The sequence below is a fragment of the Carcharhinus amblyrhynchos genome, chromosome 5 (assembly GCF_965287045.1).
Source record: "Carcharhinus amblyrhynchos chromosome 5, sCarAmb.v2.hapA, whole genome shotgun sequence".
Taxonomy (NCBI): Eukaryota; Metazoa; Chordata; class Chondrichthyes; order Carcharhiniformes; family Carcharhinidae; genus Carcharhinus; species Carcharhinus amblyrhynchos.
In genome coordinates, this window is record NC_137328.1 from 16,250,939 (window position 1) to 16,276,702 (window position 25,764).

At 38.8% G+C, this 25,764-nt stretch overlaps 1 protein-coding gene across 3 annotated transcripts in view; it reads left to right on the top strand.

Moving 5' to 3' along the window:
- The window catches only part of LOC145342911 (lysine-specific demethylase 4C-like), a 354,712-nt gene that overhangs the window by 195,372 nt on the left and 133,576 nt on the right, over nt 1–25,764 (top strand). For 2 of the 3 annotated variants that reach the window (XR_013886659.1, XM_080188495.1), the window contains exon 13: nt 15,568–15,749. The exons of the other annotated variant lie outside the window; for it this stretch is intronic. Coding sequence is in view for 1 of the 2 variants with exons in the window: in XM_080188495.1 (XP_080044621.1) it covers nt 15,568–15,749 (182 nt within the window). In the remaining variant the exon portion in view is untranslated. The remainder of the gene's footprint in view (nt 1–15,567; nt 15,750–25,764) is intronic. 3 annotated transcript variants of the gene reach the window in all.

Here is a 25,764-nt window from a genome sequence, read left to right on the forward strand (position 1 = left end):
TCTCTCTCTCTCCCACTCTTGTTCCCACTTTCTTTCCCTCCCTCTGCCCCCTCTCCATTTCCTCTTTCTCATAGTCCCATCTTTCACATAGTTCCTTACCCTGCCCCCTCCTCTGCATTGGATTTAGCTTATGATGCTGGCCTTTGTCTCTTCCTTTTAATTGATAAGCTCCAACTAAGTGCAATTGTTAACTTCATCACAACCATCAGGCTCACAAAAATGTTTCAAGTTGATGTAAGTTAATAGATGAGGGCTTGTCACAGTTTTTATCATTGTGAACGTGAGTTCAGTCAAGAATGAGGTCTCATTATACTTTGCAGTGCGCCTGGAGGATGCGAGGACACCTTGGGTCAGAGTTAAGTGTTGGGATAAGTAACAAAATTTAAGTCACATAGAAAAAGAATAAATTGACTTCTGAGTGAGACAGAATTAAAACCCTGCAAAAGACTGGGCGAAGAAGTCAATTTATGATTAGTAATAATGGCAATCAGATATTTTTGTTTGAGGTATCAACGTGGATTATTATAGGATAGTTCAAAGATCAGGAGGTCAGTGCTGAATTTATTGATGTTAAAGATAGCAGGAAACATCAGTAATTTTCAGGATAGTTATTCAGAGCTTTGAGATGTTGGTGATAGCTTGGTGATCCTCATAGGTAGGTAGAATTGAAATTAAGAAAAGAACAGGGCTTTATTTCAACAACTTCTGTAATTCCTGATCTCTCAAAAAGAATAAGATAATTTGAATTGACATGATAAAATCTCACTGAAGCAGCACAACCTGTTATGTTGCTAACATGTAACATATTCCGTTATGTTTGTAAGGCTGTGTTGGATAACTGAAGAATAACTGGCTCTGGAAGGATTGTTTCCTTAAAGCAAGTTCATGACGGCTTCGTTTCTCAGAATCTAAGCACAACAATTTTTAAATGTATATAGTTTGTGAGGCCATTTCACTGGTGAGATTTCTCTATTTTAGAGTTTTCAGGGAATAAAGTACATACTTCCAGTCTTTATTCCCAATGAAATATTGGGCCTGAAACTTCAAAACATTACAGCTTCTATCCTAGAGCAAATGGAGATAGTGATGTCCTCAGCAAATCTGACTCATCTCTTGGAAACTGAAAGATAAACTGAAAGGGCAGTGTTGGCAAGTTTAGTTACAAGTCCAAAGCTAAATATATACTTTTTTCCTAACAAAAACAAACGTTTCTCAACATCTGCTTGTAAGAAATCACAAAATGATTTGTGGAAGATATGCTGCAATATTAAAACTTCAAATCACTTGAAAATAAATTATGTTGGTTTGTCTAAATGGCAGTCGTTAAATCCATACGATATTTTCTTGACTTCTTCAGCAATTTTGCTCAGCTTTCTTTCTCACTTTACAATGCTTTAATAAATTCAATTGCAAACCTGTAAGTTTAAGTTTATTTATTAGTGTCACAAGTAGATTTCATTAACAGTGCAATGAAGTTACTGTGAAAATCCCTTAGTTGCCACACTCCAGCGCCTGTTTGGGTACACTGAGGGAGAATTTAGCACGTCTAACCCGCCTAATCAGCTCATCTTTTGGACTGTGGGAGGAAATCGAACACCCGGAGGAAATCCATGCAGATATGGAAAATGTGCACACTCTGCACAGATAAGTGACCCAAGCCAGGAATCGAACCCTGTTCCCTAGCTCTGAGAGGTAGCAGCGCTAACCAGTGTGTCACATGCTTCTTGAATGTGATATTTGATTATGGCATAGTTCTCCCTCTAAATATATCTTTGTGGATTGACCTAATTTTCGTGCGGCTGATAATCAGTCAGTTATAATTATGCTGCATAGAGATATACATTATAAATGACTGCCAGACCTCTGTCAACTTTCGCAGATTGCAGGAAGGAGTCTCTAAGTCATGCAGCAATGCTCTGTCTGCCAGCCTGCACTACACTCGTTTTCTGTGGACAGATTGTGTGGCTGATGGTAACAGTGCAGATAGACGAAGATAGTGTTGGAGTCTTAACTGTACCTTTTGACCCTTGTATACCTTTGCTAATGTACTCTGCCTACTTTTGGCTGGAGCACTGACCAGCTCAATTAAGGTCCACCTGAAAATCATATTTGTCAGATCTCCAGTGTTGGCAGAACATCCTTTTCCAATTTTCATCCAGTTACTTCCCCTAGCCCCTTCCCACTCCCCCCATTCTAATGACCCAGATCATAATTGGATTCCCCTCAGTCCAGCAATAAACAATATTGTGAACAGGGTAACATTGTGGACAAAACTTTCCCATCCCGCCTGCCAAGGGAATCGTAGCAGGTGGGGAAGACCATTGGTCCGTTGACCCTAGGTGGCAGTTTCCGACCTTGGGGCGAGTGTGGCTGGAAAATCCTGCCCTATGTTTTAATAATTATATATCATTTATCCCAAGTGAAAGCCTGTCTTTTTCATGTACAAGCGTTTGCTCCATGGTTACGTGAACAAGAACACATATAAAGATGTGACGTAATGCTTGCTTTAACGCTATCAAAATCATATTTTAGTGTATAAATAGTTGCATGATTTGAAGAGTAACTAGGCATTAATTCAAATAAAATATATTGGGTTACATTATTGTTCTTAATTCATGGCATGGCATCTACAGCAGGGTATCCGATGAATTGAGATATGCAATTGGGTTCAAGTTACATTATTACCAAGTCTGTTGGCAGTTTTGCTTGTGCAAGACCAACATGAAAGTTCCTTTGCAGCTTAACCTCTGAGGAAGCAACATGAAGTTTACTAATTATAATTGCAAGTGGTGAAGAAAATCAATATTTGACTTACCGAATCAGTAAGTACAGGGTTTCATAATGGAATCTTCAGGGGAAAAAAAATTTTTGTTAGTGTCACTGTTGCTCATAGCAACTGTAGTTTTTACTAATGTTTGTTTTATATAACAAGGTCAAAGAAAATGGGTGCTTGTTTTGTGACAGTGGAAAACATGCTCAAGAAACTGTTTTTTACCCAAGGTTATGCCTCCATTTGAAGAATGGTGAACCATTCATTGTTAACAACGAATAGAATATTGAATTGGATTCCTTTGTTTTCATTGATTAGGATTTCAGAGTTTAAATTGTTTTATCTCGCTTCCCAATATTTCTCAGCTAATACAAAATGATTGTCTTTTGGGCTGAATTTCTAGTACCAGTGAGACATTTCAATTCATCTTTTGAACTTGGTATTCTGTATTACAACATGACTTTTTTTTCAGGTGTTATCTCTGTGTGCCAAAGTATTTTTGTCTTTACCCATTATAATCAACTATATGGTGTCAGTTGTCCCAAGGAATTTATTGATCAGGGGAGCAAGTGCAATGTCACTGCTGTGTCCAAAGGTTACAATGATTAATGTTTAATTAAGCTTACTTACCTTTATTCACCAACTTTAGCATATTTATTTAGCTACAGTCGACATGGCATTTACTTTTCTTTCTACTTTGATGACTGCATCTGACTGGAAAATTTCTGCCACAATTTCACTTCAACATTGAGATAATGGAAAGTAGCTTAGAGCTGCCAGTGATCATTTCCAGTTGGGATATTTCTAATCATGTGAGCCTTACATGAGGTGTGTCATGTGAAAAGTGCCTCCGAGAGGCGTGACAATGCATTTGCTTGCTGGCCTACCACCTGAATCAAGCAAGAGGTCAAAAGTCCTGCCCTTCAACCTGAACTAGATGGGGAGGCAGTGGCATAATGATATTGTAACTGGACTAGTAACCCAGAGACTCAGGGTAATGCTCTGAGAACCCAGCTTTGAATCCCACCATGGCAGATGGTAAAATTTGAATTCAATAAAAAAAAAGCAAGTATAAAAGCAAGAAAGTTATATCAAACATTTTGAAATCATTAGTTAGGCCTCAGCTGGAATATTGTGTCTAATTCTGGACCCACACTTGCGAAATAATGTTAAGGCTCTTAGTGAGGGCACAGGGGATATTTATTAGATTGGCAGCAGAACTGAAGGACTTTGGTCTGGAGAATTTGGAATTGTTTTGCTTCAAGTAGAGAAGGTTGAGGGAATCAAAGAGATATTTGCTCAAAACAATGAGGGGTTTTTGATAGAGTAGATGATTAGTAAATAAATAACGCAGATTCAAGATTATTGGCAAAAGAACCATAGGGGAGATGAAAATGTTCTCTCTGCAGTGAGTGGAGTTGGTTAGCTCAGTTAGCTTGACAGCTGGTTTGTGATGCAGAACAAAACCAACAGCACAGGTTCAATTCCCTTACCTGATGAGGTTATTCATGAAGGCCCCAGCTTCTCACCCCTGCCTCTCGTCTGAGGTGTGGAGATATTCGGGTTAAATCATCAGCCAGCTTTCCCACTTAATGAGAGCAGCCTATGATCATTTGGGATGTTACCCTTTTCTGATTTGGAATGTACTGCCTGAAAGGGTGGTAGAAACAAATTCAGTAATAACTTGCAAAGTGAAATTAGATATACATTGAAAATACCAGATTTGCAGGACACTGGAGAAAGCCTAGAGGAATGAGATCAATCACATAATTCATTTAAACTGTTGGCACAGACGCAATTGGCTAGACTTAATGGCCAAGGTAGTGGCAACCCTGCTGTGGCCATTCCTGGGATCCTCATGTGATTTAAATCCAACCGGGCACCTACCTGTCTGCTGTTAGAGTTCCCAAGTCCTCTAAGATAGGTGTCCCTTGTTTTAGAGCTGCCAGCCAAATTGAAGGCCAGCAGTTCTTTGATACTATTAGTGCTGCTGGGCGAGGTTGGTACTGCAGGAGGATTGGGAGGAGAAGCATCACATGAAGCCCCTGGAGTGCAGGCAAGCATGAGAGATTTTGCTGGGCCCGGTCAGGCCAGGTCATGGGAGGAGGTGTTTAAAAGACAAGCAGTCTTTCCGTGGGAGAGCCCCTTGCCCCAGGTGGAGCCCTCCGTTGCATACAGGTACCTCACCTCAATGGCTGTATGTTGATGTACCAAGGTACATCTGACAGCTTGGCCACAGGGCTTGGATCCCAAAACTGTTGCCATTGGTAAAATACCAGTGATAATGGGTTGAAGTCCATAAGTGATAATTAGTTGACTTCCAGGGGCCTCGGTTGACCTCAGATTGTGAAGTCCGATCACAGCCTTCCCTGCTAGGAGTTATTGCAGGCAATTGACTCTCTTTCTGTGCCTTCCTACCCAGTTAACCATTGCCCACCTCCCAGCTAGTGGATTTCCATGCTGTATGATTGCATGGAATAACTTGCAAAATTTCAGCAGTTTGGATAGCTATAGTAAATTGAATTTAGCACATTGTACATTTTATAATATTGCAGTTTTAATTAAGAAACTAGAAAAAATTGGTATTCTACATTTTTATATCAGGTGTGAAATTATTTGTTGTATGTAGTTTAAACTTTATTTTTGCAGACTTAATTTAAGCTGTGCTCTCCCTTTGAGATTATTTATCCTTGCCTAGCACCATTCTTTGTAGTAATTGGTGAATAAATGGGAAATACAATTTAAACTACTACACCGGGCCACCTTGGAATGAATTGTTATGATCAGCATGTGCCTTTGATTTGTGCTCTTTTTTTACATTCCTCCTTTCATCATTCATATTTTGAATATATGAACCCCATGATTTGCTCACCGTAACTGATGGCTAACACAACACAGTGTAATATGGATGTAAAATTCTTACGTTTTTAAAAAAAGGCTCCAATGGATTAGCATTATGCAATAGAGATTCCTCAAAGAAACCATTGAGCAAACCAGGAGATTGATTCAATTTCACAAAATGCATCCAGTTTAATTTGATATCTGCATTCAAATGAAATATTGTTGCACAGTTTTCTGTATGAAAAATAGAGTAATTCATTAAATTGTCAGAGACCCTTAATGCAGCTGTTTCTGCCTGGAATAAATGAAGAACTTAAGGTGCTATAACCTGCAACTTTAAAATTGATGTTAATGCAAATGGGTAATGGTTATTGCTTTCTCAATGACATAAGTGCTGCCTGTTTTTCAGTGTGAATGTCTTGAATGCTGGGGACAAGGTATTCATTTTTTATTTTCTTTTGCTTGACATTCGTAAAGATTGCAGTGGTGCACTCTTGGGGCTGGGGAGGGAGGAAATTGGCTGATTTTGTGCAAAACATAGTTTTTGAATAAAGCACAATGAAGCTGGTCTTGAGGAACACAGTTACATGTACTTGTAATGAATCAGATCATTTTGGCTAGAAAATTCAGTTGATGTGAGCAGACTTGCAAGCAGTGGTAGAAATAACATTAGGAAGGTCAATTCAAAAACAAGCAGTATTATATTACTCTTCATGATGTTGGTATATATTTGTTCTGGATTTTCATTTCATTAAGTATTTATAATAAAATTTCACAGCATTATAAGTGAGAAATACACTGTGGTATAATTATTTGCACCTAGGTATTTGGCAACATGGTTTTTTTAGAATTATAACCTCTTCCATAAAATTGTTCTGCAATCCAATTTTGAACTTAATTAAGCTGTAACAATAAAAAATCATTTCAATTGTTCATTATACACCAGGGTGTTCAAAAAAAAGTATTTTAGTTTTTGAAAGCATGCAAGAGTAAAATGGAATTGACCTTAGCCAGTTACTTGAATGTGAGCTTTTCAAAAACTTGAACTCGCTCGCATCTGATTGTTAGTATTAGTTGCCAGTAAGCAGAAGCATTTTTGTTTCTGAAAAGGCTACACGATTCCATGTGGTCTCAGACGAGCCATTTGAAAAATTACAACTGAATTTTCTTCCTGTCTGTTTCACAATCAGCATGGGGGCTTTAGGAGTGGCTATAACCTACATGGAATTCTCCTAATTTTAAAATAATTAAGCTCCTGAGTAGTGTGGCACTGTTGGTAAAAGATTCTGTCACTAGGCTGGAACGTTAAGATGTCTTGGGATTTGTGGTGAGATTGAATCCATATGGATAAGGTTAAAAAATAGGAAATGTAATGGTGCGATACTCAGTTCGCATTATGTGGAACCTTTCAAATGTCTTGAATGTATAAGTTGCACCAGAGGACTGGAGGGAAACATGTCAATTTCAAAGAAAAGGTGGTGTACTTTAAGTAATTTTAAATTAGTCAATCCGGTATTGGTTTTGGTGAGCCAGCCAGAGGTTGTGATACAAAATAAGGTTTATATTTATCCCTGAAGGTCATGGATTAATTAAGACAACACACATATCTGAAAGGACATTTATGTCTGACAGAATATTTAATAAAGTTTAAATTCTGTTTAAAATGGTACAATAATAATATTGGAATTAGCAACAATAAATGAACACTTGGAGATATTAGGTATTTTCTGATGTATCAATATGTAAAATATAAAGCTATTTTCTGTCATGTCATCGGTTATGCCAAATTATGATTTGTAGTTGAGTGTGCAACATTTGCTGACTATGTTCAGATATGAATGTAGGATGACTTGTGTTTGTCTATTTGAGTTGCAGCAAAACATCAGTGAGACTTAACACCATAAGTTTTTTTCAAAACTCTTGAATTCCAAGTATTATATATCAGATTGCAACACTAGATCAGAGTGATTTGCAAAACAAAACATGTAGTGAAAAATGTGTAGCGAAATGTGAATCCAATCATGGCAGACGTTAACATTGTGTTACTGGCTGTTTTGTACATTGTAAAATTCAGAATCTTGGAATATCTGTGGTGACTTTGAGAAGTTTACACCAGGTTATATTTTTAGTGAATCTACTTTCATCACAGATGTTGTCTAATATCTGGCACATATATATTTATTGAATTACTGCTCCTGTATGTTAGCATATCATGTTAAATTCATATCATGTGTCTTGATACTATACACTCAGCAGTCGTTTGACTTTTGCGCTCGAAACATACTTGTCATTATGACTCTACAGACCATATATTTTACTGTCACTTCCCTCTGTATACTACCAATGAGGTAGCTATTGCGTGTTTACAATACACAATCATACTTTATTGAGGCCAACCAGCGTAGATTTAACCTGATTACTTTGATACAATATCTCTCGCCTGAATTCCCTGAAGACCCAATCTCTTGCCATTTAGTGGCCAAAATATGGTTCAGCTCCAGAATGGCTAACGGAAAACTGGATGCATTCAAACACATTTGAGAATTGGATGAGAAAAAAATGGGTATAGTGCAAAGACAGGAGAGGGAAAATCAGATCTTAAAAAAATGTTTCCAAATGTGTTTAATTATGGCAGGAAAACCAACAGTTGCGTTTAACTACTGTTGATACACTTTAGACATTGCCCAGGCAACACACATTTAGTTGGGGAGCCCCATAATTTAGGGGATGCACATTATGATTTAGTGGACTGTCCAAAGGAATGAGTGCAATCAATAATTTTTAACATAAATGAAAACAGAAAATACTCAGCAGATCAAGTAACATCTGCAGAAAGTGTTAATGTTTCCTGTCAGTGACCTTGCTGAAAAATCTTTGACTTGAAACCTGACTCCCATCTCTTGAGATCCATTTCTTTTAGGATAAGATCATTGCTTCATTGAAATTCTTATGCCAACCTTGGACTAAATGCCTCAAAAAGCCACAAACCAGTATTTCTGCTGTTTTGCAACTTTTAAAGCAAATTTGGATAATATTTGATGTAGCAAACAATATAGAACTATGGAGAGTAATAGACAGTGGGATCAGTTTCGGATCATTCTCTTCTACAGTTAATAAAACCTAAAGCTGTACTGGCTGTTGTTCAATTGGTATTGTTATTGGACAACAACATTTTATGAAATTGGTCACACAATATGGAAGCAGGCTAAAATTACACTCAGAGCCTCTCCACTAAAAATCACAAAGTAACAGATACAGATTAGCAGGCAAGAGCATGCTTTTAGAATGCAAATGAGGGCTAGCACACAAGGGAAGCTGGACAGGATGGCACCTACAGGAACTAAATTAAAAAACACATCCCCACCCCACCAAATCAGCACTTCTAAACCAGCCAAACAACCTATGGAGACACCTAAAAATTAGCATAGCTAAGGAAACGTCCCTGACTCCTCAAAATCTTTGAGATCAATCACACACCCATTGTTCAAACCCCAGAGATTCAAGCTCATTAATAACCAATCAGACAAAAACAATTAACACACACTTAAAACAATCGTCCTAACACTCGAAAACATCGAGACAGGATGGCTAAAGTCGAATACTGTAAATAAAGTATTAGCATTTCAATCGCATACTACACCAAAGCTCAGGTGTAACTATAGCCCATTGCGGCGGACCTTTAGAGTGCTTTCGGGACAGTCCGATTGTATGTCCTGACTGCACCTCCATTGACGTAAAAGAAAATAAAGCTGTGCCATTATTGAACTACAGCCTGAGTCCGTAGTGGTTGTTTTGCCCACTTGCGCTAACAGTATTCATTGATCTGAAAGTTGCCTATTTTCAACTTGCCAACCCTGAAATCTTTGAGAAGCCACTATTTTTCCCAGTCTCCAATGTCGTTCTTTCAAATCTCCCAATAGCTTGTTCCTCACCTCATTTTAAAAAGTTACATTTGCAATAAAACTCAACAAAGCTAACAAAGATGGTACAGATAGTTATATAGTTAAGTTGTGTGTTCCCATATGCCTAATTTGAGGTTTCTAACCGTGTTAGTGTGGTGTTCATTCTTACTCATTTTAAGTGAATTTCTACGTAATCAGAAAAAACCAAAAATGGTGGCTAAGATTCTTTGCTGGCTTAGAAAATTATGTTGTCAGGATTTTATAGCCCAAACTGTTATAGCTCAAACTATACCCTAAGTGTAGTTCAGTTACATTAGGACGGATTTACACATACAAATGATTTGTGTAACTTAAGCGGGGGGAGGGGAAATCATTGTGATTTCCTGGTTTTAAAAAAATGAGGTCTGAACAAATTTAAAATCATCCTCTGCAATATCAACATCAGAACAAATTAGTTGGGCCAAATCATCTGTTTTAATGCTCTATATTCTACATCATTTTATGCAATATGTCATTCTCAATCTCTCTGTAGAGACTGTGAGCCTACTGTTCTAACAAATCATGATTCTTAAGTGTTCAACTTTACTGGAAACCAGTGAATAGCATGCCCAGTGGCAGGGACATTAACTCTTTCATGGCTAAGCAGAATGAGTCTTATGAGAATTCACAGTCCTTATTGAAATGGCTATTAGTATGTGTAAACAGAACAATTTCAGTGTGTAGATGCCCGTGCGTATCATCATCAAAGATCTGTTTACAACTGATCTCTGTCTGTAAGCTCAGTGGTGATGTTTATGTATCAAAGTTGAGCTCTGTGCTAACAGAATAAGTTAAGGCAGCATGAACTGTGTAGAATTCCCTGCGTTCTTTGATTTTTATTGAGTGTTTATGTTCATATGTTATTTTTTGGAGATTAATTTGAACACGGTTATTTAATTTCTAGCACTTTGATTTCTTAGCTGGATTTTGCCATGCCAATGCTGGATAAGCGTACATTGGGCGACCAAATTGAGTTTGATGGGGAGACCTTATATTCATATTTTCCACCTAATTTCCTCCGGCCATCATTTTGATTGGCATAGGAATCATGAGGGAACCCAATGCTCACTCAGAGTGACATTGGGTTCAGCATTTACATGGCAGCCTAAATTATGATTTTCCCAGAGATTGCTATCCTCAATGACGTGGTTATGTTTGTGATGCCTCTGTACAACACATCAGGTCAGTCAGTTGTGAACCTCTCATCAAGGCCCATTATTGAGTTTAACAGGTAAGTTTAAATGCTCTTGACAACTTCAAATGTCATACTGTAATGCTGAATATGATTTTAAGTATGTTTTAATGCAGTGATTTATCTCCGGGCTCTGTCCATAAAAGGTAAATGATCATTGAATTGACTAGCATTTTGTAGCTTTTCACATACATTTATGTATTTTATCTGGTGGGTAAAGTTCTCTTATGTGTTCCACAGCATCAATAATCTGATTTTAATGTGTAATCTGAACACTACTTTGTACATTAATTGAAAGTTCAGACATCAGTTGAACCTTTGAAGTAGCTAAACAGATGATAAGTGTCTTTGATTTTAACTCCCATCTGTTGACCCTCTGGAAAAAAGTAGCAGGTGACTGATCATTTAGTCAGGCAACATCAAAGACTCATTTGTATTGTCTCTGAAGAGTGTTTTTATTTAGTGTGTAAAGGAATGTCAGTATGAATGCATGCCTAAACTCCAAATCCCATAAATGGATTTAGCTCCGCAGAGGTTGTTTACACAGCAGTGGATGGAACTGTGTGGTTTATTTAATCGACATACAGAAGAGAATTTGAATAGTTGTTTATGTTTGCAGATTTATCAGCACTTGAAAGGATTTTTATCTCAAACAGATTCATTGGCTCTATTTGTCAATTTTATGACCTTCCAGAAGGTGATTATTTATTTCAGTAGCATTTTGAAGATTCCGTGTTATTATAGGGTTAATCATTTCTATCCATAGCAGATACAGGGTAGGTTTGTATAGAGAGAGTATGGGTGTATGGAGTGAGGATGGGCATATGGAAGGAACCGGAGAGTTGGGTGAGGGTGGGCTAATTATCATCAACAGAACTGGGCCAATGTCCCTCTGAACAGATGAAAGCCTTCTAACCTTCCCTCTCATCATCCGTTCTGATTCCAGCCCTTTCCTGATCCCCGGGATGAAAACACTATGTGCGTGCTTGTTTACTTTGACCTTTGGAGTGCAATGTCGGGAAATGGCCTGACTCTCAAGTTCTGAGCCAATGATGAAAATAACAATAGTTTAATTTTCATTGTGCTGTGATATTATTCAAGCTAGCAGTAACATACGTCTCAATTTATTTTAGCAACTGAAATTGTTACCTCATTGTTGAAACATTTCCTAAGACTCCTGACTTTGAAAGCTTAATCCACTCTCCAGCCATTTAGAAACTCCACTATGATTACTTTCTTGCAGATGAGCTTCACTCCCATGTTTTCCTGTCTGGAGACTCTCCACTTGCTGCTGCTGAACTCTGATCCCTTTTGTTTCACCTCATGCTCGACCTTTGACTTCACCACTTGCTACTTCCTGTTCATCTGCCACAAACACTTTTCTACATTTATTAATTTTGTAGAAAACATTTAAACAATATTTAAAGTTCTATGCACAGGCTGCTGAGATAGAACAGAAACCTATTTTTGCACAAGGTACATATGAGTATAGGAAGAATGGTGAAAATGGTTAGTTGGGCTGAATGCAAAGCATTTATTAGAGCTACCAATCCTGATTGAGTGAAGAGTACAGGAGGATATATGTGTCAGTTGGTGAAGCTAAAGCTATAACTCAGGGCTACTTGTGTGCCAAACAGAATAAGCATCAAGTGACAGAGCTAAACGATTCTATAACCAGATCTAAGCTCTGCAGCCATACCACATCCAGTGGTGGACAGTTAACTTATTGGACGGGCCAGTTCCACAAGTATCGCCATCCTTAATGAAGGGGGATTCCAGCACTTGAGTGCAAAAAACAAGGCTGCAGTATTTGCTACAATTTTCAGCCAGACATGAGGAGTGGATGGTCCATCTTAGCCTACTCCGGTGGTCCCGAGCATCACAGATGCCAGTCTTCATCCAATTCGATTCATTCCACATGATATCAAGAAATGGCTGAAGGAACTGGATACTGCAAAGGCTATAGGTCCTGCCAATAGTATTGAAAACTTGTGCTCCTTAACTTGCTGCGCCCCTGGCACAACTGCTCCAGTACAGCTACAACACAAACATCTACCCAACAATGTGGGTATAGAAACAGGACAAGTTCAACCCATCTAATTACCACCCCATCAGTCCGCTCTTGATCATCAGCAAAGTGATGGAAGGTGCCATCAAAGTGCTATCAAGCAGCACTTGCTCAGAAATAACCTGTTTGCTAACGATTAGTTTGGGATCCACCAGTGTCACTCAGCTTCCTACCTCATTACAGCCTTGTTTCAAACATTGACAAAGGAACTGAACTGCAAAGATGAAGTGGGAGTGACTGCTGTTCACATTAAGGCTGTATTTGACTGAGTATGGTATCAAGGAGCCTGAGCAAAACTGGAGTCAGTGGAAATTGGGGGAAAACTCTCTGCTGGTTGGAGACATACTTGGCACAAAAGATGGTTGTGGACATCACTATAGGAGTTCCTCAGGTTAGTGTCTTGGGTCCAACCATCAGCTGCTTCACCAATGAATTTGCTTCCTTCATAAGGTCAAAAATGAGGATGTTCACTGACGATCGCAAAATTTTCAGCACCATTTGTGACTCCTCAGATACTGAAGCAGTCCATGTCCAAATGCAGCAAGACCTGAGTCAAAATTGTGGAATTCTCCTCACAGCACTGTGGTACAACACAGAGACCCATACTGTCTTGGTTCCCCAGCACTTGGGATATACCAGTGATGTGCTGGGTAACCCCTCTGGGAAGTTCCCACGTAAGGGTTTACCTGGCAATCATCTAGAAGTTCTAACTTCCCCTGGACAATTGCACTCAGCTGGGAACCATCTGACAGAAGTGATTTAAATCACTAACTTTGGATGCTGCTGCCAGTTATATCCTGAAAATGCTGAAGACACTTCTAAGTCCACAGTAACTAAATGCATGGACCCAGCCTCTCATGGATACCTCTCACACACGTTCCCCTCACCTAACCCAGTCTGGTCCTGTTACAGGTCTGGACCCCCTATCAGTCTGAACTCCCCCACCCCCTCCCTAGTCTGACAACCCTCCATCCCACTTTTGGTCTGGCATTTCCTCCCGGCTGTCCCTTTTAAACAACTCATGTATAGCAATTAGTGCCGTAAAAAAGGCATATTCCTTTATTCTCTGTGCCTTAATTATTCCTCACATTGCAGCTGGGGGTTGCTTTGCTGCTCCTGTTTGACCCAACCTGGGTGAAAAAGGTTGGACGAGACAGAGGCTTTGCAATTTTGACCTGGATAGGTCAATCAAGAGCAGTGATGTGTCGAGATTGCCATTCTGAGTGCATTTCGGGCCATGGGCTACAGCGGTTCAAGGTGGCAGCTCACGACCTTCACCTCAAGGGCAATTTAGCATGGGCAATAAGTGTTGGCCTCAGCAGTGAAGCCACATCCCTTGAATGACTAAAAGAAAATATAATTCTGAGAGAGTAAATAAAATGCAAATAATCAGCGTTATAAGGCTGATTTTAATGTTGTAAAATTGTGAAAATTTTTTTGTCATGGGAGCTCAACTATGCATTTAAATTGTAAATCTGGTGTGAGAGTATTGCCTTAAATAAAATATACTTCTCTGTTAAGCATTTTCAGCATTTAAATCTGCACCCAGGGTGGATCAGTAAAAGTGAAACACCAGAGCATAAAACAGCGGTAAATAATTAAAAGTTACATATCTAATGTGAATCTAATTTGTTTGAGTTATCTTTTCCTGTTTGGATGGTGACGATTTGGTTCTCCGAACTTTGGGATGCTGAAATACTGCACTTGGTGTGATCTTGCATCTTCTCCTGTAACATGTTGCTACTAATGTCGACCAGAATGTAGAATTGTTTTACATCTCTGGAAAAATAATTTCACCGTTTCCATAATTTCTCCTGTTCTTTCTAAATGATTTAGAAGTTTAGACATTTATTCATTAGTGTCACAAGTAGGCTTACGTTAACACTGTAATGAAATTACTCTGAAAATCCACTCGTTGCCACGCTCTGGCGCCTATTCGGGTACACTGATCGAAAATTCAGGTCAATGCACCTAACCAGCACATCTTTCAGACTGTGGAAGGAAATTGGAGCACGCAGAGGAAATCCACATAGACACGGGAGAATGTGCAGAGTCCACATAAACAGTGACCCAAGGCAGGAATCGAACCCAAGTCCCTGGTGCTGTGAGATAGCAGTGCTTACCACTGTATCACTGTGCCGCCCACAATACCTCACAATTAATATAGAATCACAGAATCCCTACAGTGCAAAGGAAGGCCATTTAGCCCATCAAGTCTGCACCAGCAACATTCCCACCCAGGCCCTAACCCAATATATGTACCCTGCTAATTCCTGATACTAAGGGACAATCAACATGACCTGTACATCTTTGGAGTGTGGGAGGAAACCAGAGCAGCCGGAGGAAATCCACACAGACACGGAGAACGTGCAACCTCCACGCAGACAGTGACCCGAGGCCGGAATTGAGTCTGGGTTCCTGCTCCTGTGAGCAGTGCCAACCACTGTGCCACCATCTGAGCTGTTGTGCTGAAGCCCAAGCTTTACATATCAAAATGGCCACTGTGGGATTAGTTGTATTTGAAGGTGAAGCATATTAATAAAGGGTAACTTGCACTGTAATGACAAATTACAACAGTATTAAACAGGGATAGTCCATAATAGTGCTGTAACTTTCCTATCGGCTACTACTTCCTTATCTAACAGGTGCATTGTGCCCTAATATAGTACTGATAGAAAGGGAAAATGTTAATGTTGCAACTTAATTGATTCTTGTGGAAACCAAAGAGTAAAAGTAGAATAATTTTGTTTTGTAGAATTGGTTGATTCCACATCCAATGAAGAAGAGGTAAATGAAACTGAGCCTTGGGCCAAACCTCTTATCCAACTCTGGCAGAATAAACCGCACAATTTTCAAGCAGAGAAGGAGTATAATGAAGAAGCCTCAAAAATGGAACCATATTGTGCCATTTGCTCACTTTTCTTTCCTTATTACCAGGTAATTTGTTATTTTATTCACAAGGCTAGATAAAATTAGTAAGATGATGAATCTGAACAATTTTCACATGTTCAAGAAGTATTTTTCAGATTTGACTGTGGAATTTTAGCTCTAAGGCCCGAGTTAGATTTAGCAGCCATAAGGACAGGCATTAGGTCCAAGAGGGAGTTCAGGAGAGACGTCATTACTCAGAGTGGTGAGAATGTGAATTCGTTATCTCAAGTAGCAGTTGATATAGCTAATGTAGGTGCATTTAAGGGGAAGCTGGATGATCACATAAAGGATAAAGAAATGAAAGGATTGAGAGTTGAAATAAAGAGGGTAGGACGTGGCTTGTATGGAGCAGAAACACTGATAATGACCTTTTAGGTGGAAGGATTTGTTTTTGTGCTTGTAAGTTCCATGTTACACAACACAGTACCATGTAGCACTTTGATCTTACCATACTTCTTGACTCAAACCAGTGAGCATTTGAGCCTGATTGAGGAAAAATGCATTGAACAGTATCAGCAAACTGCTGCCTACCCATAGCATTTAATAGTGAGAGAATTTTTTAAAAAACTGGTTTGAATTAGGAACTTTAGAATAATTTATAGAATCTCTTATTCTGTAGTATTTAACTTGGATGTATTTGATCATTGTCAAAATTTTAGACTGATCATTTTTAATTGGTTGTTCTCTATACATCAAAAGTGCACCAAGATGCATCACAAGTCTAGTGGAATATTTCAGACCCAAAGAAGGGTTACATGTGTGAATCTTCTCTCTTTATAAATATTGATTGATCTGCGATGCATTTGCATCGTGTATTTATTGAGCTAACAAGATCCAATAAAGGAAGCATCTTTCAGATTATAATTTTAAACTGATCTGTCAAATTGCCGATAGGGAACATAGAGCAGTAGAAGTTTATAGAAAAGAAGGAGCTGATGTGTGTGTGTGTGTGTGTGTGTGTGTCAGTGTCTGTGGCATAACTAGTTAAAGATTGGTGAACTGCAGGCATGGGTTACCAGATGAGATAATGGCATTTTGTCTTTATAGAGATATGGCTCAAATAAGACCAGGAATGGATTTGTATTATTCCTGGTTACTGATAAAGAAGGAAAAGATGAACAAATTTCAGAGGCCTGTTATTAGGATATTTTAATTGCTCATGTACACTTGGCAAGAAGCAGTGTTAAAGGTAGGGAAGGAGAAGATTTCCTGATGTGCACAGATAAATCGGTCTTTCTCAGCAAAGTTTATTTATTAGTGTCATAAGTAGAAGTTACTGTGAAAATCCCGTAGTCACCACATTCTGTCGTCTGTTCGGGTACGCTGAGGGAGAATTTAACATGGCTAATGCATCTAATCAGCACATCTTTTGTACTGTGGGAAGAAGCCGAAGAATCTAGTGGAAACCCACGCAGACGTGGGGAGAATATGCAAACTCCACACAGACAGTGACCCAAGCCAGGAATCGGACCTGGCTCCCCGGCACAGTGAGGCAGCAGTGCTAACCACTGTGCTGCCTGAAGGAAGGATGTGGTGTTACTTCTTGCTCTGGGAAATGAAATAGGACAAGTCTAGTGTGTTAGACTAATAGATAATTTAACTGGCAGTGACCACAACATTATGCAGTTATGGAAAAAGGCCAGAAAATATCAAAGATAAAAATGTTCAACTGGAGAAGAGCTAATTTCAGTGATTTAAGAAGGGACCGAGTGCAGATAGATTGAAAAAGGCAAGATAAAGCAATAAAAGAGCAACAGAGGGCATTTAGCAAAAACAGCATTCAAGTAGAAATGAGGCATCTTCCTTTGAAAGATTTCGGTAAGCTAATGTGTTCTGGAAGACAAAGGAAATAAAAGTTAAAATAAAACAGAAAAGGAGGTTTATGACAAATGTCAGGAGCAAGATTTACTTAATGAGCAGGAAGATCTTAGCAAATAAAGGAGGGAATTGAAAATGTTAACTCAGGAAGCAAGGGGAAGATACAAGAAAAGGTTAACGTTGAACTGAACCTGCAGACATTTTTAAAACATATCTCGTGCAAGCAAGGGAAAATCTGTGTTTTAAGGACTCAAAGGGAAAACTTCATATGGAGGCAAGGAACGTGGCAAAGAATTAAATGAGTACTTTGTATGGGTCCTCACAAAGAAAGGAGATAATATGAAGGTTACAATAGATGAGGAGAAGGAAGTTATGGACAGGTTCGTAATGGATAGGGAAGGCCTACTTAAAAAGAAAGCATTACTGAAAGTAAATTTGTCAGCTGATCCAGATAGAATGCATTCTAAGTTACCGAAAGAAGCAAAAATGAGAATAGCAGAGGCATCGGTCACAATCTTTGAATCTTTATTGGGTACGGGAGTAGTGCCAGAGGACTAGAAGACTACTGAAGTTATACCACTTATCAAGAAACGGGAGGATATTACAACGACAACAGATGCTCTTTGCTGAGCAAACCAGATCCCACGGGGAAATCTGGCTTGCTGATCATAAGCCTTTTGTGTTTTGAAAATGAAGAAAAGCTACTGACCCCAAAAGCATAGAATTCCAGCAACACCTTAGGAGTTAAAAATTTAAACGATTTATTAACCAGAAAAAAAAGCTTAAGCGCATAAGATTAAAATTGCACAGTTAAATCAGACTTACTGAATACCAAAAAGTACACTACCTACCTTCTTGGCAACAACTGCCTTATAGATTTTACTATAAAAATCCAGTAACATTACCCAAAACTAAGAACTTCTTTCTCTTTAATAAAGGTTCCCCACATTAATCACCTCAGCCACTTCTACTCTGATATGGAAATCCAAAAGTCTTTCTGAAAACAAAGATGTTCCCACCTTCAGTTGACCTGTTTCAGGACACTCCCACATATAGCCATTGTAGCTCAGCTAAACGTCTTTCGCTAAACTTCCTTTTTCCCTTTCATCCCTGCTTCCATTGTCCTCAAACACCTCTTTGACCTCAGCTTTTCCAACTGTTAGAATTTTTCATGTTTTCCAATTGCCTCCACTTTCAGGTTAATAAAATTTAATAGACAATCCCTTGTTATGAAACCTTTGTAAGGTGTAAAGCTTTCTTGCCACTTTAGATATTTCCTTTGAAATTCAACAGTTGAAAAGCTAAGCACTAACATACCTCATAATACAAATTTTAAATCCAATTTGTTTATCCTAACTCATCATAACCTCATCATTACAATTGCATGAATATGAAACTGTTACGCTTTTATCTCTCAGTTCCTACAGACAAGCTGTCTCTACTAACCTTTCTCCAGGCCTACACACACATACGTGGTCACTTTTACAGGATGCCATTCACATTCCCAAAAAACCTCAAGGACATAAAGTGGGAAACCGCAGGTCAGCAAGCTTAACATTGGTAGATTATTAGAAATTATTATTGTAGAGAATGGATTAATCAGTGGGGATGTGCTAACCATGATTAATTAGGTTGATTTCTTTAGTGAGGCAACAGAAGATTGAACAAGGTAGTACATATGCATGTGTGCATGTGGACTTTTGGAAGGTTTTTGACAAAGTTCCTTGCTCAGAAGCTGGAACACTGTGAAATTAAGTGCAAAGTGCTTTTCAAAGTGGGAGGCCATTTGCAGAGATGCTCCCTGACAGGTTTGGATCTATTACTCTTTTCAATTTTTATAAATGACCTAGATTCAGGTGTAGTGAGCAGCTTTTAAAATTTGCAGATGATACAAAACATAGTCGCTAGTGATTAGATAAGTATAGGCTTTAGAATGGTATAGACTGGATGGTGAAATGGGTAGAAGCATAGCAGATGGTGTTTAATGTATAGAAATGTGAAGTGATGCATCTTAGTGGTACTCTTTTGGAAAACTAGTATACCAGTCCATGAGACATTTTGATAAGTGCAGATGAATAGGGCGATCTTTGTGTCCGCCTAAACAAATCCTTAAAGGTGAAAGGACAAATTCATAAAGTACTTTTTAAAAACCACATGGGTTATTTGGATTTATAAATAGTTGCAAAGGTCTAGAAACTAATAAATTATGCTAGAACTTTCTAAATCATTGGTTTGGCCTCATTTGGAGTACTGTGGAAAATTCTCACCATATCTGAGGAAAATGCTAAGGCCTTTGCAGGGGATTGGAGAGGTTTAGCAGAATGTTACAAGAGATGAGGGGATTTCAGTTATGAGTACAGAATTGTTAAATAAGACTATATTATCCCTGTACAAGAGAAGTTTAAGAGGTGTCTTGCTAGAGCAGACAATGGAAAAATATTCTCCACTGATGACGTCAATATTGGATTTAAAATAATCAATCTAAGATCCAGGTGAGAGATGATAATTTTCACTGTTGTCAGGGTCTGCAATGCTGTACCTGAAAAAGGTATTGGAAGCTGATTGCATAAATAATGTTATAAGGGGTTCGGCAAGGACTTGAGGATTATGAACTTTTGCTTGGTTGCAAACCAAAAGCAAGGGTGTGGAATGTACTCCAGCCCAGGCATGATCTGCTGAATGACCTCTTGAGATGTGTTTCTATAACTCTGTGGTTTGAGCCATGATGTTTTTAACTGCTATTTTATGCGGCAGTTCAGAACTAATCCTGCCACCTTGCTCTTCCTCCATAAACCAGAATTTTTGTCTGCTTTAAATATTTAACCTGCATTTTCTTAAGAGATGCAAGGATCTCCACTTCAGCCACTCCTGTGATAAAGCATCCCATTGTCCAGTGACCCTCTTCTTTCATGTAAAAACAATTCTAATCTCTCTTGTTGTTTTCTTATGTGATAATTTAAAATTGTTCACCCCTCACCACCTGCCTATGCAGCGGAACGAGGGCCATAAACTGTTGCAATGCCATATGTAAAGCTGCATTTTTAGACCTTATACTTCATCCTTCTCATCGTTTGTATTTGTGCCACCAGTCAGTAGAATGTCATAAAAATGCAGTGATTCAATTTTTCATCCAGAACCTCAATAATTTCCTTAAGCATTGAAAGAAATAGTAGAGAAAGGAGAGAATAGTAGGGAAGGAAATGGGATGAATTGAAGTAAAACTGGAGATAGAAAGAAAAACTAATAATTTGTAGAGAAAGAGCAGAAGAGGAAACTGAGCTTGTAACCCAGTTGTACTTAGAAATTGTTGTTTTGCTTCTTTAGCAGTTAATGAATGTAGGTCAAGATCCCTCTCTCTTCAGACACCATGTTCTAATTAGGAACCATAGATCTCCATTTTAATCTTGCCGTGAAGGTGTGGATCATCTTGATACTACACTGATCCAATTTGCAAGGATCTTTAGAAAGGTTGTTCTTTGTCCACCTCGATTTCTTTTACCATTGATCTTTCTCATTGGCATCTGACATTCTAAGTCTTATTTCTTATTACACGCCCAAGAAGTTCCAACTTGTCTCTTCCTGATTTTGTTCAGCAGAGTTCTTCATGTCACAGATTTTTTGCTAGCACCTCTTCATTGGCAGTGTAAGCTGTTTAAGATATCTTCATTATTCGCCTCAAATAACCAAAATTGCAGTTACAATATTTCTCTACATTGCTTCACTGATTGTCCAACACTTGCTTCTGCAGTTCAAAACTGGTGTGATGTCACATTTTATGATTTTCTGCTTTATTCTTATTGGCAAAATTTGAATTGATCATCTTCACTTTTTTGGAATGCATCTTGGAATAGCCATTCCGATCCTTTTGTCTTATTTCTTGGTCGTACTTTCCTTTTGATGTTAACGTACTTCCTCGGTAACAAAATTTACCTACCTGTGTGACCTTTTTAATCCTTTTTGGATGCTAATGAGATCTTGTTTTCTAACAATTTATGCTCAGCCTTTCTTCTCGCTTTCACTCACTACCACATCCAAAACCTTCTGCAGTTGCGCTTCAAAGTCGGCAGTAAGAACATTGACATATGTTGCATTATTAGAGTTGCAACTTCCAACTGATAATCCAGGAAAGTCTTCAACAATTCGAAGAATATTTTCAGTGCACAATTTGAACAAGTCTTGGAGTAAATGCCCCTGAACGTCAAGATAGACATACAAAATGTACAAACATTCCTGATTTGTGAGGTATTGAACTAAGGGGCCCTGCCCGTCATGATCAGGGACAGTAAAAGATCTACTGAGTGCATTGTTACTATGAAAATAGTGGAATGTAAGAATCTGTTCAGCCTCCACTTCCTGCATGCCACATCTAAGGTTGTCCTATCCTCTGTCATTGAACTACAGTATGTAGACAATGCTTGTGAACCGTAAGTCATCATCAACACATTGACTGAGGCATCCAAAAGCACGCGCCTTACATTAAATACTGTGAGACAAAGGTCCACTACTAATCTGCCTTGTTATACAGCATTGACCCCTCAAAATCTGCCACAGGCCCCTGGACAATGTGGACTACTTTCCTTACCTTGGGAGCCTACTATCAACAAGGGCAAACATCAACAGCGAGCTTCAACACTGTCTTAGAACCCTACAGTGCAGAAAGAGGCCCTTCGGCCCATCGAGTCTGCACTGAACACAATCCTACCCCCATATCCCTACATATAATACCCACTAACCCCTCTAACCTACACATCCCTGGACACTAAGGGGCAACTTTTTAGCATGGCCAATCAACCTAACCTTAGTATGCCACCGCAGCCTTCGGTTGCCTGAGGAAGTGTCGAAGCCCATGGTCTATGAAGCAGTAGTGATACTCTCCCTCCTGTGTGACTCAGAGACATGGACTATTTACAGCAGGCACCTCAAAACCCTAGAGAAGTACCACTAGCACTGCCTCCGCAAGATCCTGCAAATCCATTGGCAGGAGAGGCACATCAACTTCAGTGTTCTTGCTTAGGCCAACACCCCTAGCATCAAAGCATTGGTCATGCTCAATCAGCTCCGTATACCTGACATGTCCTGAAACAAGCGCTCTACTCAGGTTTGACATGGCAAGCGAGCTTCAGGAAGGCAGAGCAAATGCTCCAGGGACACCATCAAAACCTCCATAGAATAAGTGCAACATCCTCACCGACAGTTGTGCCCAAGACTGCCAAAGTGCAGAAAAAGTACCTGGGAAGAAGCTGATTGCTGAGAGCCAGCTGAAGCCAATTATCGACAGCAGAAGAAGTGCGTGGCAACCCAGACACCCTACCCACCTGCTCCTTCAACCACCATTGTGACAGAGACTATAATTCACACATTGCACTGCTCAGTCACCTGAGAACTCATTTTTAGTTTGGAAGGAAGTCATCCTCAACTCTAAGAAGAAGAAAACTTAAGAATTTCTATAGAAAAACATGCCAAAGTTAACTTAGCCTTTTACCAGCCTGGTGTTTGCATGATATATTGGTAATAGAGTTATTGGTTAATTACAACAATCAACCTCTATCAATTAGTGCGTAATAAGCTCAGAAATTATGCAAGGAAAATACTGGTGAAAAAGCTGTGAGGGCTACAGATCCAAAGTCACCTTTCTCCTCCCAAGCCCACTATATCTAATATCTCAAGTCTCAAATTACTCATATTAAATCCAAAAATGTTATTTTCATCAAGAAACCTATCTAATTTACATTTGAATGTCAATGCAGGTTTAACTTCAACATTAACAGGGTTGGCAAACAAGATTGCCAAGACAGATGAAATGAATTACAAAAAGAAAACTCTGGAAACAATGAACTTGCTGGAGTGGACTGCAAGCCTGAGTGTCACATCAGGACCAGAGATCATACCATTGGCAGGGCACTTGCAATTACTGATTTATCAGCTCTCTGTGCTTGCGGAAGGGAAGAATTCCTGTCAAAATTCAAGCAAATTCATGATTGCAATAAACTGCAATTGGAGCCTCACAATGTAGTGGCAGATTTTGGCGGGCTTTGTTGAGGCTAAAGAGTTGAGCATTGCAAATTGTCTGGCAATTTATAGGAAATTGGAATGCACGGACCATCTCTTTTACAGGCAAAATGCAGGATCTCTTTTTGAATTAATTGCCTATCAACTTTCCCTTCTCACTGTCAAAACTCTTCAGAATTTTAAAACGTCTGTAAATCTCCTTCAATTTCTGCACCCAAATGGAAATGATTTAAGTGTCTGATGTATTTTCCTATCCCTGACATTTTAGTGAACTCATGCTTTCATTGCATGATTTCAATATCGTTGGCACCCAAAACTTCATGTAGTAATCTAATTGTGGACTAATCAACATTTTATGTAAATTGATCATTGCTTTTTACTGTTGCATTCTATGCCGCTATTTTTATAACCCAGTATCCCAATGACTTTCCTGTGCCTTTCTTTCTACTTTTTGGTGGATTATATACTTGAGCCCCTAGGTGTCTCTGTTCATCCACACCATTCAATATATTGTCATTGTGTATAAAATCTCTCAAAATGTATTACTGCCTCACACTCTTCTTTGCATTAACTTGCATCCACCACTTGCCTGCTCATTCTGCTGACTACCTATGTTGTCTTGAAGTATTTTACAGCTCCCCCCCACTGTTTGCCAAATCTTTTAACATTTATTTTAGCAGCAACTACTGCCTTCTGCGCAAGTCCAAATCATCTAGGTATGGGGGAGAACTAGGTAAAACCCATCTCCTGACCTAGGTAATACATGTTTACTCTAACTCAATTTCATGTCTTGACAGTCTTTTTTTTAATCCATGTATATTTCCACGTAATGTTTTTCTCAATTTTTCTAGCTTGTCTGCTGCGGGACAGTTTGTAGAATGCCTTCTATGACTCATTGTACACTATGTCTATTGCATTCCTTTTATCTGCCTAGTCACTTCTTCAGAAACAAAAACCAAAAGCTTTCTCAAATTGATTAAACACAATTTGCTTTTTACAAAACTCATGCTGACTCTCTTGATTTTGTAGACATTTTAAAATATTCATTAAATTTAAATCTGAAATAATGGATTCTCAGAATTTGCCCACTAGCACAGCCATGTAAATGTGTTTCCTTGAAGGAAACACATTTGCTCCTGTATATGTAGCCCCTTTTCACTTTGCAAGTGATTTAATATAAAAATAACCCAACAGTCAAGCTTTACTCTGAAAGATATAAGTTTATTTATTAGGAAACTTCTGCTGGAAGTTACGTGCATAAAAGTGATACAAGTTATTAACAGATACAAAGATTAAAATGCAGATAAAGGGAAAAATATTTGAAGATGAAATTTTCACATCAGTCTCTGAGATATTGTTGTGGGCTTATCGCTTGAATTCCACCTTTCTGAAATGAAAGAATTGAAACTTGAGGTTCGGTTTAGCTGTGAAGGTGTCTTTTTCAGTTGAATACTAGCTGTGAAGGTGTCTTTTTCAGTTGAATACCCGGAGGCTTGCCTTTTCTGGTGGTGTCATCAGGTCAGCAGATTTTGGGAGATGGGCACATTTCCTTTTCATCTCTAATTCATTGGTTATGATACTTGCAGTTTCATAGGATCATAGAAACTCACAGTGCAGAAAGAGGCTATTAGGCCCATCAAGTCTGCACTGACAACAATCCCATCCTATCCGTGTAACCCCACGTATTTATCTGGCTAATTCCCCTAACACTAAGGGATAATTTACCATGGCTATTCAACCTAATCTGCACATCTTTGGAGTGTGGGAGGAAACCAGAGCACCCAGAGGAAAGCATAATCTCATTTAGCAGAATGGTATTTATTTCGTTGATACCTTTTTTGCCCTCTCTTGGCCCAGGAATCCGTCTGATGTTGTCTGAGTTCTTCCAGGCAGTTCATTCTTATTCATTCATGGGATGTGGACGTCATTGGCAAGGCCAACCTTTGATGCCTATCCCTTAATAGTCTTTGAACTAAGTGCTTATTTCAGAAGGCAGTTCAGGGTCAGCCACATTGCTGTGGATCCGGAGTCATGTGTAACCAGAATTCCTTCCCTAAAAGACGTTAGTGAACCAGATAGATTTTTATGACTATCAATGATAGTTTCGTGGTTATCATTACTGAGACTAGCTTTCAATTCCAGATTTTATTTCCAGTTAATCGATTTTATTACTGGAATGTAAATTCCACCAGCT